Source organism: Alosa pseudoharengus, unplaced genomic scaffold, assembly GCF_046254945.1.
Source record: "Alosa pseudoharengus isolate Yale_2024_CS ecotype anadromous, Long Island Sound unplaced genomic scaffold, YU_APseudo_1.1 YU_APseudo_1.1_scf_17, whole genome shotgun sequence".
In the NCBI taxonomy this organism is placed as follows: domain Eukaryota; kingdom Metazoa; phylum Chordata; class Actinopteri; order Clupeiformes; family Clupeidae; genus Alosa; species Alosa pseudoharengus.
Genome location: NW_027468640.1, coordinates 23,305,021 through 23,321,159, shown reverse-complemented (window position 1 = coordinate 23,321,159; position 16,139 = coordinate 23,305,021). Strand labels below are relative to the sequence as shown.

Here is a 16,139-nt window from a genome sequence, read left to right as displayed (position 1 = left end):
GTTTTGAAAATTGCCAGACGGGCACGTGCACACATGAAAAGGTTTTGTGTGAGCACCTGAATATTTTGTGTGAGCACATCTGACTTCTGACAACGTGTCATTTCACTTGGCATAGGCTGAGAAAACATTTGTATTGCAAGTCATGATCTACCAATATCTCTGTCAACATCTTCAATGCAATCCTTTCCACAGTACATGCAGTGTTCAATCGATTACAACAGCTTTCTCTTATATGACTATTATCCTAATTGGCCTCCTAGCTGTTTGTCGCTCATGCTTCAGGCAATGTCTATGAATTACTAAACTAACATTGCCTTCCAGATTTGCCATAAAAAATGTGGGAAGTCTGTCATCTATAACAATGTTGTAGCCTATTAGCCGGTTGATGTGTTGATGTATCAGGCTTCACGGTTTATGTCAAAAATACCTAAAGACTGATCTATAGCTAGTTAGCATGTATGGAATGTTCTTCAGCTTTCCTGTATAGCCTGCTTAGTTTTTTAGACTTTGTACGTTGAGGGACTATACTGTACATGAACATTCAAAATGTGAAATCTTGTGAGGTTAAAAGGTCTGATCTTTTTCTCATTTCAGGAAGGTGGTTCCAGCCCCTCTCTAACCCAACCATATCATCTCACAGCTGTTGACACATAAACCCAAGAGGGAGCCCCTGGTAAATCAGTGACCACATGTGTGCTGCCCCAGAAAAAACAGGGCCTCACCGACTACAAAGAAAGAGGGCAGAACGGGTGTGTGTGCGGGGAGCGTACCTATGTTCCCCGGAACATAGGACCCTTTTTTAAAACCGTAACCCCGAGCGGGGAACATAGAACCTGGGGAACATAGGAATGACCCCTGTGTGGCATGGGTTTGTCTGTTGGTTTGGCTCTGAAGAAAGGTTGGTAGCATTTAATTTATCAGAGAAGTGTGCAGTACAGTTGAAAATAAATCTCTTCACCCTTTGGCAGAATGAATTTATTTGCATTATATTTCCAGTACTCATGTTAACAACTGCTTTGGTAAACATTAAACAGTAGCAGGGAGGCTACACCAGGCACATAACTGAAGCATTCCGTTCGCATAGCATCTGGTACAACAATTAGCTTCCATTATAATCAATGGAACTGGCTACACCAGATGTGATAACAGTGCATACGTTTGAAAAATCTGGAGTCTTCTAAAACTACACGATTGGAGCACTTCAGTTGCTGACCCGGTGTAGCCCTGATGTAAGAAAAAGTCAAGTTAAGGAGTAAACCAAAACACAAAATGGCATAATCTTATATGACAGAGGTAGAAGCTGCTACTGTGAACATGTCTGTAGATTTTTTCAATTTCACCAACAAAAAAAGTAAAAGTTAATAAACCACTCTTGTTCAAGGCCTCCAGTCATTTTTCAAATTCCCAAGTCTGCTCCATGCCCTTTGGACACAGGCCAAGTGGAGTCTTACCCTCAGTTACCACAAAAACCTCATCTCTAGGCAACCATCGTATTATGAAGATGTTTGCTGTTTAAAAACATATGTTTTTGTAGGTCACTCCTTTTAATAGCATCCTCAAGTTAATGTTGATTGCACATAATTTATTTTTAACAAACTTAAGGGAAATAAAAATACCTGTCATTCCAACTAGTTGCCCAATTCCAAGGCTTTTCATAGTGCAATTTTAGAAGGACCTTTTTTTGCAGCACCATATGCATTTATCAGTTCCAGCTGATGCTGGTGTTTGCAAGACTTGTCCGTTGATGGTAAACTAATTTTATTGTATGTTTAAGAGAAAAGCTAAAGTTGTTCTTTATAACTTTGGACTCTCTCTTTCTTTATGTTTCAATGTTTGCAGCACAGTTGGCAGTAAAGGATGAAAAATGACTCTGTCAAAATTGTACAGATGCTACTTATCGCGTTACAAAAACATCATCTTACTCCAACTGGCATAGGGGGTTGTTAAAGCCACAGAAATAATAAAAAATGATTTCTGTGATTGTCATAATATTCATGCCAAAAGTGACATATTTGAGGATATAAAAGCATACAACAGAAACGTCCAAGGTTACAAAAGCTTATTTTACTTTACACATTTGACTCTGGATCATATTTATTAAGTGGTTACACTGCAAAAAATGAAATCTAACCAAGTGTTATTAATCTTATATTAAGATTAAAGAATTTATTTGGTATTGTTTTTAGTATGAAAAGACTTACCTAGCACCCTCTCAAAAGAACATTTTGACTTAATTTAAGAAGACTTTGACTTATTTTAAGGAGTCTTATCAAGACAAATTTGCTCAACGCACTGGCAGACAAATTTGCTTGTTTTTAGGACACATTTGCTTAACGCACTGGCAGACAAATTTGCTTGTTTTCAGGATGAGATGTCTTAAAACTAGATATATCCTAAAAATATGACGGCCGCCCAGTCCAGCATATGTTTTCTACAAAAATAAGTCACGCTGAAAGGCATATATGATTCTAACTGTCTCACTGAATTGCATTATGCACACTCAATTCTCACTGGTATCTGCCAGACAACAAGTACCAAAACATGATTAGTTCATAGATTTCACATGTAATATACATTTTATACAACCCCACCCCCATCTTGCCTGTTCATATTTCTGAGAAATTCTTGAATAGTGTGCATGTGTGCGTGTACATGTTTATGTTTATGTGTGGGTGGGTGTGTGTGCGTGCATGTGCATGTGCTTGTGTTTGCCTGTTTATGTGCCTGTGTGTGTGCATGTGCATGCATGCGTATATATGTCTACTGTGTGAGTATGTGTCATACATAGGATTACTGTGAATGTATGTGTGTGCGTGTGTATCTGTTTATGCACATGTGTGCATATGGAATGGGTTTACATGACCCCTGGAGGCAAACATACGCAAAAAATTGGTCATCCTAGGCCCTACGGTTCTCAAGATATTCACAGAAAACTGTGTCTGCCCTACCCTCCTTTCGGGGGGTCCAGTCCAGTAGGGGGGCTACAGATCAAAACGAAAAGCGATGGTTCCATGCTATCCATGTGGGGTTTACATGCCCACCAAGTTTCGTGTACCCCGGTCTTTCAGTGTCCCGGGAATCCTTGTTGGTGTACGGTCACTAAATGTACACATAAATTATTTTATTGTAAGGCCCCCCATGAACGAAAGTCCGCGAAACTTGGCATGCATTCGGAGGGTGTCATAATGATCCTACACTTTCAATTTCGTGCAGTTTTGACCAGGTCAGCCAGAGATATTGTGATGAAAACACCTAATGTTTTGCTTTTTAATTTTTAACTAGGTGGCGCTATACATGAAATAAGTGGTAATGGGATAGGTTAACATGCCCCCTTAAGACCAACATACAAAAAAAAGGTGGACCTCCTAGGCCCTACGGTTCTCGAGATATTCACAGAAAACTATCTCCGGCCACCTACAGGCCAGTTGGTGTATAGTAACATAAATTAATTTATTGTGTGGCCCCCCATGAACGGAATTCCACGAAACTTGGCGTGCATTCAGAGGGTGTCATAATGATCCTACACTTCCAATTTCGTGCAGTTTTGACTATGCTAGGTCACAGATAAAAAAATAAATAAAATAAATCTGACTAAACCTATATGACTGCCGCTTCGCTGCGCGGCGGTCATAATAAGTCAAACTTTTTTTTAAATTAAGTCAAATGTTTTCACAAGAAAGCGCTAGGTAAGTCTCTTTATACTGAAAACAATACCAACTATTTTTTTTTATCTTGATATAAGATTAATAACACTTGGTGAGATTTTGTTAGATAAGCGGTTTTTGCAGTGTATAACTGGTGCCCTCATGTAACATCTATAGCTACCATAACGCATGCATCTCAAGCACAAACAACTTGTCTCTGGAGGGAGGCTTTTTTTGGTGGGCCAGCTATTTCTCACTCAATCAAATGACCATATCAACTTACTTGATCTTTACAGGGTTTGACTGCTGCCTGATGACCACTTGACCACGTGACCACTTTCAAGCCTAATGTAGAAGGCAACTGGTTCTGTGCTGTGAGACTTTTGACACCAGCTCTTACTAGTTGTGTTTTTTCTTTCTGTTTTTCTAGAAGCGAGTCTGTTTTTTTCCAGAATGTCTGCTGTACTTGTGAACATGTGTTGCTACAGGATAATCAAACCTCCACAAGCATAACTACTATTGTGTTATAGTTGATATAAAGGCCACAGTAAATTAAAAAAGGTTCACATTTGACTTAAAAAGGCTTTGTCTCTAACACAAAGAGCGTTGTCATTTAAAATGCCCTCTTCAGTGCAGTGTAGCAGTGATGTGTAGTGTAGCAGTGTCATGTGGCACCTCTTGTTAAGGCTGGACCAAGTTCAGTGCTGGCCCCTACCAACTGAAAGCACACACACACACACACACACACACATACAGTCGCTCATGTGTGGCCTTAACCAATAAGTTTGATACCTCCGTCCCTAAAGAAAGCACTAGCACAAGCTACCCCTATCACTGGTGGTCCAGTCAGCTGATCTGCAATCAGTCTCTGTCCCACCAACCCGCAGTAGGTGCATGATCTCTGAGCCCTCAGGCTATTGGTCCTCGCTGGTCTCAGCACAGTGGTCAGGAGCCAGTATGGGTTTTTCAGAGAGCGGGATGAGTGTGAGGCTCTGCTTGTCTGGACAGGACTCCTGGCTAAGCTCTTTTGATGGGAGAGCCCCCTCGGCGTCGTCGGGGGACTTGGGGGAAGTACAGGAGCAGAAGCCAGGGAGGGTGGCCGTCACAGCTGAGCCGAGCAGGAGGAAGCACCCGGCCACAGCGAAGGAGGCCGAGTAGGAGCCGGTGGTGTCCTTCAACCAGCCTACAAGGGAGAGGAAGACACGAAGAGTCAGCTGCAAGAACAAAGGTCAAACCAGATTTGATGCACCACATTTTATTGTACACAAAGGTTACAGTCTTCTGTAGGTCAGTTGTCCTGTGTCCAATTTACCCATTTACATCAATCTATCCTGGCTTCATTCCATTGTATTTAACATAGAAAGTTGTCAGGTTTCCTGCTACAGTCCTCATTCAGTATCTGGATAGCTTGGGGATAAAAACTTCCGCACTCTCTCTGTGTTGGCCCTCAGGCAGCGAGCGTAGGGCAGAGAAGAGGCAGTTGCAGAGGCAGTGACCGATGAGGCGTGAAGTGGCATCTATTTAGGCTACCTGCACAAAACGCACCCAAGCACGAAAACCCTTGCTTTTCTGGTTAGGGAAATGGTTCATAAGATGTCCTGTCAAGGTAGAATTTGTGCAACCAACACAATGATTAACCATTTTGACTTTCCAAGAAAACTAAGAACTCTGTCTCTCACCACTGCTCCGACTAGTATCTACACCCACAATGACAGCAGAGTTCAGGTGCAAATTTCAAAGGTTTACTTTGGCCTAGGTAATATGGCGCATTTGTAGGCGGGAGAGGCATATTTAGGAGCCTGCTTAAAATGTACACTTTCTTCTGAATTACTATCCTATTGAATTAAAGGCTTTTAAAGGAATTTAAGGCTGTTGTGCAGAAAGAGCTTAGGCTATTGTGCCACCATAAAATCAATTTGTGTCATTTTTAAAGCAGCACCAACAACACTTTCCCTCTGTCGCACGCATGCTATTTGTTTATCCAGCACCGGCTTTGCAAATAACGATGTCCACAGACAAGGTAGAATATTTTGCATGACTTATATGTATTGCGACATCAGATGCAAGTCAAATTTGTATTTTCTTATGTCTCATTCCATCGAACTACAGATCCGCTACCCTATCTAGCAAACTTACATAGTGCGGTTATAGCCGATAGAGGGCCGCGAAGCGAATGCAGAATTGCCGTTCACCCTGTTACGAGTTGATGAACCTCTGAAACGATTTTGGAAACATTATTTTAAGGTATAAAAAACTCACTGGTGTTGCTTTAAAGCAACATTATTAACCGTTAATCTATAATAACCGTTTACCATCCGTTTATAATGCTCTAACCGTCTACCATTCAACATTATTAACCGTTATTCTATAATGCTCTAACCGCTTACCATTCGTTTATAATGCTCTAACCGTTTACCATTCAACATTATTAACCGTTATTCTATAATGCTCTAACGTTTACCATTCAGCAGAGAGCACTGTACCAAAAGCAACTGTTACAGTGGTGCATGAACCATAAACGAGTCTCTTGGTGCTATTGCTTAAATGGCTAGTGCACCATTTGTAGGTCCAGTACAGGACAAACACTAAATTAACTGATATTTTAATCTACTAGTAAAGCAGTGTGGATATAAACTAGGGCTGTCAAACAATTAAAACAAATGCACTAATTCATTAATCTCATAATCACGATCAATCGTAGAAAGTAAAGAACCATTTGTGCATGCGCCAAGATTAACAACAAAAAGATGGACAGAGATGGAGAGAAAATTACGGGGGGGGGGGGGTGTGAGTGTGAGACTTCTTCAATTAGAAAGTAATGTTCAGTGCAAATTTCAGCTCTGTCATTCGCAAATTGTCTTTTACATGAAGTTCGTAAAAAAAACTGATTGCATATTCACTTGTACATTTATTAAACCAGGATATTCAGTGAATATGGCTAGTTTTCCCAAAATATTTTTGAAAATATCCTTAAAAGTTTGGCTATATGACAAGAGAGAGAGATGCTGGCGGCTGCAGGTTCAGCGGCTTCCCTTGCGTGATGTCAGACCCCCACAAAGGAAGTAAATTTGTTAACTGCTTTAATATTTTAATATTTAATATTTTATATTTTTTAAGCATTATGTATTTCATAATTAATCACATTCATTTTGACAGCTCTAATATAAACACCTTAAACAAAAAGAAGATGGATAATTTTGACACTTTCCTTCAACACACACATACACCCTCACACACATAGGCCTACACACTGAGACATACAGAGAGAAAGAGAAAGACTTTGGGAGTTTGCAGATGTTCCTAATTTAAGGTAACCTTGTTTCATAAGATAACACTCAATATAAAGGCCTCGCAAGCAAACATTGTTTTTCCTGTCTCTCCAGCACTCCTCTGCCTGAAAACACTCTTTTTTGGAGCTGGAGCTTGGACCTCACTACAAACCAACACACACACACACACACACACACACACACACACACACACACACACACACACACACACACTCATGGATACATACATACACAGAGACCCCATTCACACCAAGTACACCATGTCCATGAAACACACAATCAGATAAAAGGTTAACCCCAGGCAAAGCTGATATCAAGAGAAAAAAAATAACAGGATCAAGGGACACATAAAATAGAGAGAGATTGTGGAATAACATACACTCCTCTATGCCACCACCACAAGGCACCATTGGCTGCGAGGAGATCTGTTCATACAACCAACAACAAGTTGATTATTTGACAGTTAATCTCCTGGGTGGTATATAATGTCTATAGGACCCAACCGCCTAAAGCATTCAGGGCCCTATTTTAATGGTCTAAAACGGAAGTGTCTTTGCGCAAAACGCAATTCACTTTGTGGGCGGATCTCGGGCGCTGATGCTATTTTACCGGCGGGATATTTGACTGTTGCGCCCGACGCAAATCTAAAATGGGGTTGTCTGAAGTAGCTACATTAATCATGGGTGTGGTTTGGGCGTAACGTGCAATAAACCAATCAGAGCGTCATCTCACATTCCCTTTAACAACAGGCATGCTTGTTCCATAGCTGATTGCTATTATGGTGGCGTATTTGCCAGGTGCAGCCAGGAGCGTTCACAGCGCTATAATCACTGTTCAGTTGGGAACAGTTAGCTATTGATTTTTCATCTTCACAAAATGTAATACAGAATTGTCACAAAGACATACTTTCCGATGTTTTGGGATCATTCTCACTGAATCACGAGGTTATGAATGCATGGTGATATATTTGCAATGTACAATGTAATCTAACATTACCTCTCTATAGACAATGCATATCTTCTGTCAGTTAATCTCTTCTCTCCCGTGCTGCCGCTGGGGCATTTGGGTTAAATGGCATCGGCATGCAGTTCAACATCACGTCTCCTTAAGTCCTCTAACATTTCCTAATTTATGTCATCAACACATCAGTGATTCGTGAAAATGTGTACGCTAGATTTATGCCTATTTTTTCACATGGACACCACACTGATTTCCCTCGAGTGGTAATATTTTTCTTTGAAATTATGTATGGTTTACAGAAATGAGAACTACATTGTATAGATGAGAGGAGCTAAGTGTGCGTTGCGCAGCACAGGCGGCCAAGCAAGGGCTTCGTTTAAGTTGACCTAACTTTCAACTCTGCACAGTATCCCATTAACTGCGTGACAGTAGACTATTTACAATATTTTCTGTAAAGCAGAGTTTGTAAACACGTTATCATCAACTTAATTCACGCACAACATTTATTTGAGCAGGAGAGAGAATAACAATGAATGGATGCAGCAACTACAGAAATTGTACAGAAATTGTAACCATACTTGCTGCTTTCTTGTACTATCTGTTGCTGGTTAACAGCACATGAAAAGCTGATTTAAGCTAATTCACTAACTCAAGACTTCAAGGCCATCATGGATATAAAACGTTTTTTGAAAATAACGAAAGGATGGAGGGAACATAGCAAAGCTTGGAGTTATTTCAGATGGGCTACAACAAGGTAGGCAAAATTATGGTGCTTAAAACCTTACACAACGGTAAATTGGAACAAAACTAAAAGTAACTAGCCTTTATAGGGCTGTAGCCTATAAAGTTGTCCAGATTAATAGGTCGTAATTAGGTGTTGTTGTAAAGATATTGCATGTAGATGTTGTACTATATAGGCTACTAAATATTTAGGTCACCAATGCACGAACAAAACCGGGAAATGGACAAATATTATCAAGGCTTTGAATGTTTCCGTCTGTGGACGGAGGTGTCTGTAGATTGGTGTGCAACGCATTCATTCATGCAGGCCTGTGGTCATGCATGCGCCCTTAAAATAGCATCTGCATTTTCGCCACAGACTTTAGACCAGGGAGTTCCTGGTCTGTGGAGGAATTGTTTTCTGAAACTGCAAAATATCAACAGTGAACGTTTGCGCCGGAACACGCCCCGTCTTTTCGCTGAACCACCCCCGTGGGCACAATCGAATTCCCTAATTTACAGGCATGTACCTGTGGAGGGAAAATTCCAATATGCGCTGACTGCAAAATAGGAAAGACAAACGCGCGAGTATACAAAGTCAATTGCGCCGGCACAGAAGATAGAGCCCTCAGTCTGCTTCAAGCATGTGTCTTTGAGGTGTAACATGAAAGACCTTTGCTGTCCATAAGATGGAAAGTTAAAGATCGCCAAAGAAAGAGAGTAAAAGGGAAGGGAGATGTAGCCAGAGGAGGAAAACCTGCAGGGCTATAGGAGGGTAGGAACAAAAGGCCAAAAGATACAGAGGGAGAGAGAACAGGACAGAAAGAGAAGATAGAGAGCAAAGTGATTTCCTGGATTTCTAGTCGGTTTGAGCTAATGGCAGACCATTTTCAAAACTAAAAGATCATTTACTTCCACTACTGTTCGAAGCTGCCCTTGTATTGGCATGAACAAGCAAAAAAATCTGTGATAGAACACCGTAACAACAACGCTGACGAGTTTTATTCTAACACAGCTGTGAGAACATCTGCCGATATACCTCTGGCTTTAGAAAAGACTCTGAGATGCCGAGTCGGCTGAAAAGGAGGAAATGAAGGGGTGAACAATGGCATAGATGGAAACCGTTATGGCACACGATGAGACAGCATCAGCTTAGCCAGCACGCAACAGAGGAGAACGAAATGAAAACTTGAGGCAGACCACATGGCAAAAGATCTATCAAGCAACAGCCTCACATAAGGCTGACAGACTGACACCAAGGCTTTGCATAACGCTGACCAGGCTTTCATTCAACAGGGTTTTGCCTTTCAAGTTAACATAAACATAAACATTTGTCAGCAATAAAGGGAGGAGTCATGAGGTGTTCTTCCATCTGAGCCTAGACCCTATGGCGACTGAGGAGCCCTGGAAGGAATTTAGCTGAATCCTCTGTATAGATAACCCCCCCCCCCCCCCCCCCTCACATACACACACACACACACACACACACACACACACATACACACACACGACCTCTGACACACTTACCTGACAATGGGGCGCCCAGCAGCCCGCCGACGCTCTCAATGAGCTGCAGCAGCCCAAGCGCGCCCAGCATGCGCTCCATGCCCACGATCTCGGGCACCACGGCGAACACCAGCGGCGTCATGGCGCCGGCGCACAGCCCCTGTGCCAGGCTGGCGGCCAGCAGGCCCACGTATCCGCCCAGTGTGCCCAGTGGCAGCGCCAGCAGGAACAGGCCCAGCAGCAACGTCCACAGGCTCAGCATGTGGATCAGGCGCAGGCGGCCCAGGTCCGAGAGCCAGCCGGAGAGCACGCGGCCCACGATGTCCGTCACGCCGGTGGCCGAGATGACGAACGCCGCCTGGTACTCGGAGAAGCCGGCGTGGCGGCTGTGGGCCACCAGGTGCACGTAGGGCACAAAGTAGCCGGCGTTGAAGAAGGTGATGGCCAGGCTGTAGGTGAGGAAGGGACGCTGCAGGAGCAGCGGGAGCTCGAAGTAGACCGAGATGCGGGTGAGCAGCGTCGAGCAGGACGAGCCCTTCAACGTCTAGAGTAAGGACGTGGGGAGAGAAGACATGGTGAGGGGCAGACGTATGGTCTTGAGAAGATCAATACTTTGTGTATTCTGGGTCAGTAGTTCATTATGATACTCCTACTATGACTACTACAACTTATAATAGTATATTTTATTCAGAGCAAGCACTGAAACAAAAAACATCCAGTAAAAAAACAGAAAGTTTGTTTGAAGTAAACTGACCAAGAAAATAAAACAATATGATGATACGATGAAACGTGATGAAACTGAGAATGGAATAAAAGTTGGTAAGCAGTTGTTAGCATAGTATAGTTTAGTACAGGGATTCCCAAACTGTGGTATGCGTACGCAAGATGAAAAGGGCAATATCGGAAAGGTGTTATTTTTTTTTTTTATCTTAAGCCTATCTTCTTTGTTCTTTGTGTTACATTATGTTGTACATTTTGATTTTGTTATTTGTTATGTAGGGCGGCTAATTAAACATGATGCCTGGAATGCGCCAATAGAATGCGCTACATTTTCATGTGTTGGATGGTGGGGGTACGCGAGCCGAGTCAGGATGTAGGTGGTGGTACGTGGGAAAAAAAGTTTGGGAACCGCTGGTTTAGTATATGTTAGTATAGAGATACTCTTATGATTCCACGAGGGAAATTTGGTCTCTGCCCATCCATCCCATCCGTGAATTAGTGAAATACACAGAGCACACAGTGAACACACAGCGAGTTGAAGCACACAAAATCACTAAAAGGTGCAAAACGTATTTTTATTGCCACGTATTGTTATCGTAAGACTTATTACACCAACCATAATAGGTTGTGTTGGTGAAAGAGCTGAGTAAAGGCAACATTATGTTGTACATTTTGATTTTGTTATTTGTTATGTAGGGCGGCTAATTAAACATGATGCCTGGAATGCGCCAATAGAATGCGCTACATTTTCATGTGTTGGATGGTGGGGGTACGCGAGCCGAGTCAGGATGTAGGTGGTGGTACGTGGGAAAAAAAGTTTGGGAACCGCTGGTTTAGTATATGTTAGTATAGAGATACTCTTATGATTCCACGAGGGAAATTTGGTCTCTGCCCATCCATCCCATCCGTGAATTAGTGAAATACACAGAGCACACAGTGAACACACAGCGAGTTGAAGCACACAAAATCACTAAAAGGTGCAAAACGTATTTTTATTGCCACGTATTGTTATCGTAAGACTTATTACACCAACCATAATAGGTTGTGTTGGTGAAAGAGCTGAGTAAAGGCAACATCAAGCAATTTTTCTATGCCTCCTGTGCATTTTAATTCTGTTCAGGTGTTTTTCTGCATACAATTGTTTAGATTTTTTTTAAGGAAAAATGGCTTTCCGATGAGCAGAATTGTACAACATTGTCTTCTTTGTGATGCCTTCAGTTTTAAAACTCAAAGCAAATAACTTTTTGCCACCAGCTTAGTCAGCAAAAATATCAAATGGTCAGACCTGCCTTCACAATGTTTGAAGACCAAATCCTGTATGTTCGCTAGCAGGCTGTCGAGAAAATAAAAGCTTTGCTAACAGCTCCAGCTAAAGAAGAGCATAAAGAATAGCAATCACATCAAGCTAAGAGGCTTGTGTGTATAAGTCAATCAGTTCCTGTACAGTAGAATAACCACCACCTGAACAAGTTTCAATTCAAATAGGGTTATTTAAGATCGGTATTATTGCCTGAGGCATGTAACCTACAGACCTACAGTTAATAAGCTTCACACATGAAGAAACACTGACTTTAGCCTGCATGCAAATATTTGATTCTGGAAACACTCCAATATCAATCAGCACAGAGGTGCATGTATGAACTAGCTGCCCTCCAGACACAGACACACTGAATCAGAATCATGAACACAAGCAAGATAGTAATTAGTATCGAGGACCGGAATTATATTATTCTCTTGTAAAATGCTCTTGTCTCACTTTAATGGACCTATATGTTTACAGTTTTTCTCAGTCACTTTGGTACTTTTCTCGAATCATCCTCGACATTTGCAAAACAATTTGTACAAATAGCAAAAACACCATGGATTACCTGCAGAAGCCACTTTCTTGCTCAAAATTCTTAGTTCATCTCTCAAAATTACAGTAAAGTCCTTGTGTCATTGTGTACGGATAAGACAGTTAAATTGCTTAGTCATGTTGTAACAGTGTACTCTGGAGGGATGTTCTGCTGTAAACCTTTTTAGTTTTGATGACAATTACAGTTTTTCTCAGTCGCTTTGGTGCTTTTCTCAGATCAGAATGAAAATTCTCATAACTAATAGTCCACAACATTTAGTCATTTGTGCATATCATAGTAGCAATTTCTCCTTCCTCTGAACAAATTGCAAATGCTTTTGGACATGTATCAGTTGCTTTCGTACTCTGTTTTATAACATTATCATTTGCTTATGTCATGTCAGTCAAAATGAACTATACTTATGGATGCTGAATAGTCATTCCCAATTAAACTAATAGTCTTCATTTCATTGCTTGAGTCATTACATACAAAATTGTTGAACTAGTTATCAAATTCTGTCACAATGCTGTAGAATTGCAAAGAACATATCGAGTAAAAATGTGAAACGTACATATTCAGTGTCTTGTACTCACTTACTCCCCTAACTACAGCAATGTTTAACTTTACTGTAGTTTTCAAATGGCTGTACAAGTAGTGTATAGTGCTGTCTTGAGCATGTTCAGGTAGTGTCACCGAGTTCTGACCTTTTTTTTTTGCATTGGAAAACACAGAGAGAATAAACTGTCATAATGAAAACATGACAAAGCCATTTGACTATCTTGTTCATAAACGATGGTGTCAAGACTTCTCATTTTGATGACACTGGCAGTTTCATTGACATGAAGACTTGCTTTAGAGGAATGGACTATCCATTTTGAGCAAGTGACGTGCTTTTGCAGGTAATCCACTAGGTTTTGCAGTTTGCACTAATTGTTTTGAGAAATGCACTAACTGCTGTGCAAATGTTAATAGTGATGTGAGAAAAGCACCGAAGCGACTGAGAAAAACTGTATTGTAAATTGTAGGTTACACCTTAGTATATATGGGAGTTTGATTTGCTTTTACTGTTTGTACTGTCATTTGTTGACAGACCATGTCATTGCAATACAGAAAGGAAAAGACAGCACTGCATAGCACAAAAAAAAAGAAAACAAAAGTAGAAATGTACAAAACCCCTAAGGGGACATGTGCAGTTTAGTTTCATGTGCTCACATGAAACTTTCTCCTTAGGGTGTGCATGCAGTGCTGTAGGAATTACAGTGCAGTCTTCCTACACCTCTTGACGTTTCTGTCTGTTGGGCCACAAATTATCATCAACATCACAATGAATATCATCTTGCTTGACATATTAGGACAACTTGTTCAACCATTTTGCATGTAAAGACTTATGCAATGAACTAATGCCTAAATGTTGTGGGGTTGAGACTATTCAACAGAGACCTATACATTTTGATCAACATGACATAAGCAATTGATAATGTAGGAAACAGCAGAGAATTGTACATAATCATTTGCATGGATGCACCAAAGCATTTGCATATAGACCGGTTTCAGGTCCCTAACAACGGTCGTTAAGGACGAACTCGGAGGACAAGCAAACCCAGAGCCGTATAGCAATACATTGAGAGAAAGACGCATAGAGCTTGAAAATGGTTAACTTTTGGCAGAGAAAAGCAGATGGAAATTCCCCTGTGTGGTACAGGAGACATTTCATTTTTTTGTGATGTGTCCGTTCAAAGCTAAAAATGTTTAAAACGCCAATAAAGTAGGCAGGCCTAGGTGCTACGAAGCATGCATTATGAAGCTACGAAGTTATGCCACAAATGTTATCTTCATGCTCAAGAGGAAAAACTCAAGTCATGTAGGCTAAATAACATAACATTCCGGTCGCCAGACCATCAGGTTAAAAATGTTCTGCCTGGCCCTCCCCCCTGGTCAATTTTTTTTTTCCAGGGGCCTCCCCCCGGCTCAAAAAAATTCTCCTAGGCCCTCCCCCCTACGTGAATCAAATAAAACTGGTCGAAAAATGACGTTTACAAGGTTAAAACGGCCAGCAAATGTCATAAGCACACATACACACACACGGGGCTACAAACCAGTGTTGCGCGGGTTTGGTCACAAGCGGCCCGCGGTCGCCCGATATTTAAATCAACCCGACCGCAACTCGGACCGCGAATATTAATTAGGACAAAATTATACCCGACCCGCTTATTTACAAAATGTGTGCTTTTGGTTATAGCCTGCATGCAGTAGTTCATTTCTGTAAAACAAACTAATTTATTTGCGAAACTTTATGCAGTAGAACTACACGCAGGCATGCAGGACATAATGTTTGCGCAGGAGAGAGAATGAGAATAAGAGCGCAAGCACGCACGCAACCACCAAGGATTAGAACACTAGGATAAGATTTGGCCATGGACATACTTCTTTCGAAAATAGAAATGGGGAGGCAGGTAGGCAAGAGAGATACATTGCTGGTCAAAACGTTAGCGTAAGAACTGGTTTAAAATGCTGAATGAAGCACAAAGCTTTACTAAAGCACATCCACTGTTTAAAGTTACAAACACAACGAACTAAGGTAACTTTTATGCATGCGCGAACCTATACATACCGGTAGATATGGCTGTGTAGTCTGTGCCATAAGATTTATTCCTGCAGGCTGCCCGTTTCGGCTGTCATACTTTTAAATGGCTTCGCAAGAAGTAGGCCTACATAGACCATAACTTGTACTACTGTCATCTTCTTTAAGAACTGTTCCCAATATTTCCCATAGCCTATATCGCTTTTCCTGAAGGGGTGTCTTTATTATTTTAACTCGCGGCTTCAGCTTCTTTACTGTTGACTTACTGTATTGATGCTAATTTACTGTATTGATGCTAGCCTTCTCGTGATATTTTAAGTAGGCCTATTTGTAGAAAATATATATTTAATTAATTTTAACTGACCCGCCCGCAAATGACCCGAATATCATTAATATTTGGTTTATGACTCATAACCGCGGGTGACCTGCAAGCTTACGAGGGGAGTTGTGGGAGATTCAGGTTGCGACTCGCCCACTCTGTCAAAGAGACGTGAATCATGTTTTGGCCTACAAACCTTTTAAAATATCGAAAACGGATCATTGATCAGGGGAAAAAAATATCATGGATCAGGAAAAAATAATTTTCCTCGGCCCTCCCCCCAGGCCAAAACAATTCTCCTGGGCCTTCCCCTAAGGCTTAAAAAATTATCTTAGGCCCTCCCCCCCCTGACGACCGGCCCTCCCCTCGGTAAATTTGTTACCGAATGTCACTTAATAACAGAAGTCATTAACGTTTATGACTTGTTTATGACACGTTCGTGACAGTGTCATGTCACTCTTATGTCGATACTGTCAAGTAAAGCCCAAAAGGGTTCTGAAAGTGATCCCGGATGAAGTCACTCTTTGTGTTGTGACTGTTAGGCGGGGATCACATTAGCCAGCG

General features: G+C 41.4%; 1 protein-coding gene across 2 annotated transcripts in view; it reads right to left on the bottom strand.

Moving 5' to 3' along the window:
- Positions 1 to 610: 610 nt before the first annotated feature.
- The window catches only part of slc16a13 (solute carrier family 16 member 13), a 35,319-nt gene continuing 19,790 nt past the window's right edge, over positions 611 to 16,139 (bottom strand). For both annotated transcript variants that reach the window (XM_076289002.1, XM_076289003.1), the window contains 2 exons: positions 10,142 to 10,664; positions 611 to 4,827 (listed from right to left, as the gene is read on the bottom strand). In XM_076289002.1, the coding sequence (XP_076145117.1) occupies positions 4,559 to 4,827; positions 10,142 to 10,664 (792 nt within the window). In that variant the 3' untranslated portion in view covers positions 611 to 4,558. The remainder of the gene's footprint in view (positions 4,828 to 10,141; positions 10,665 to 16,139) is intronic.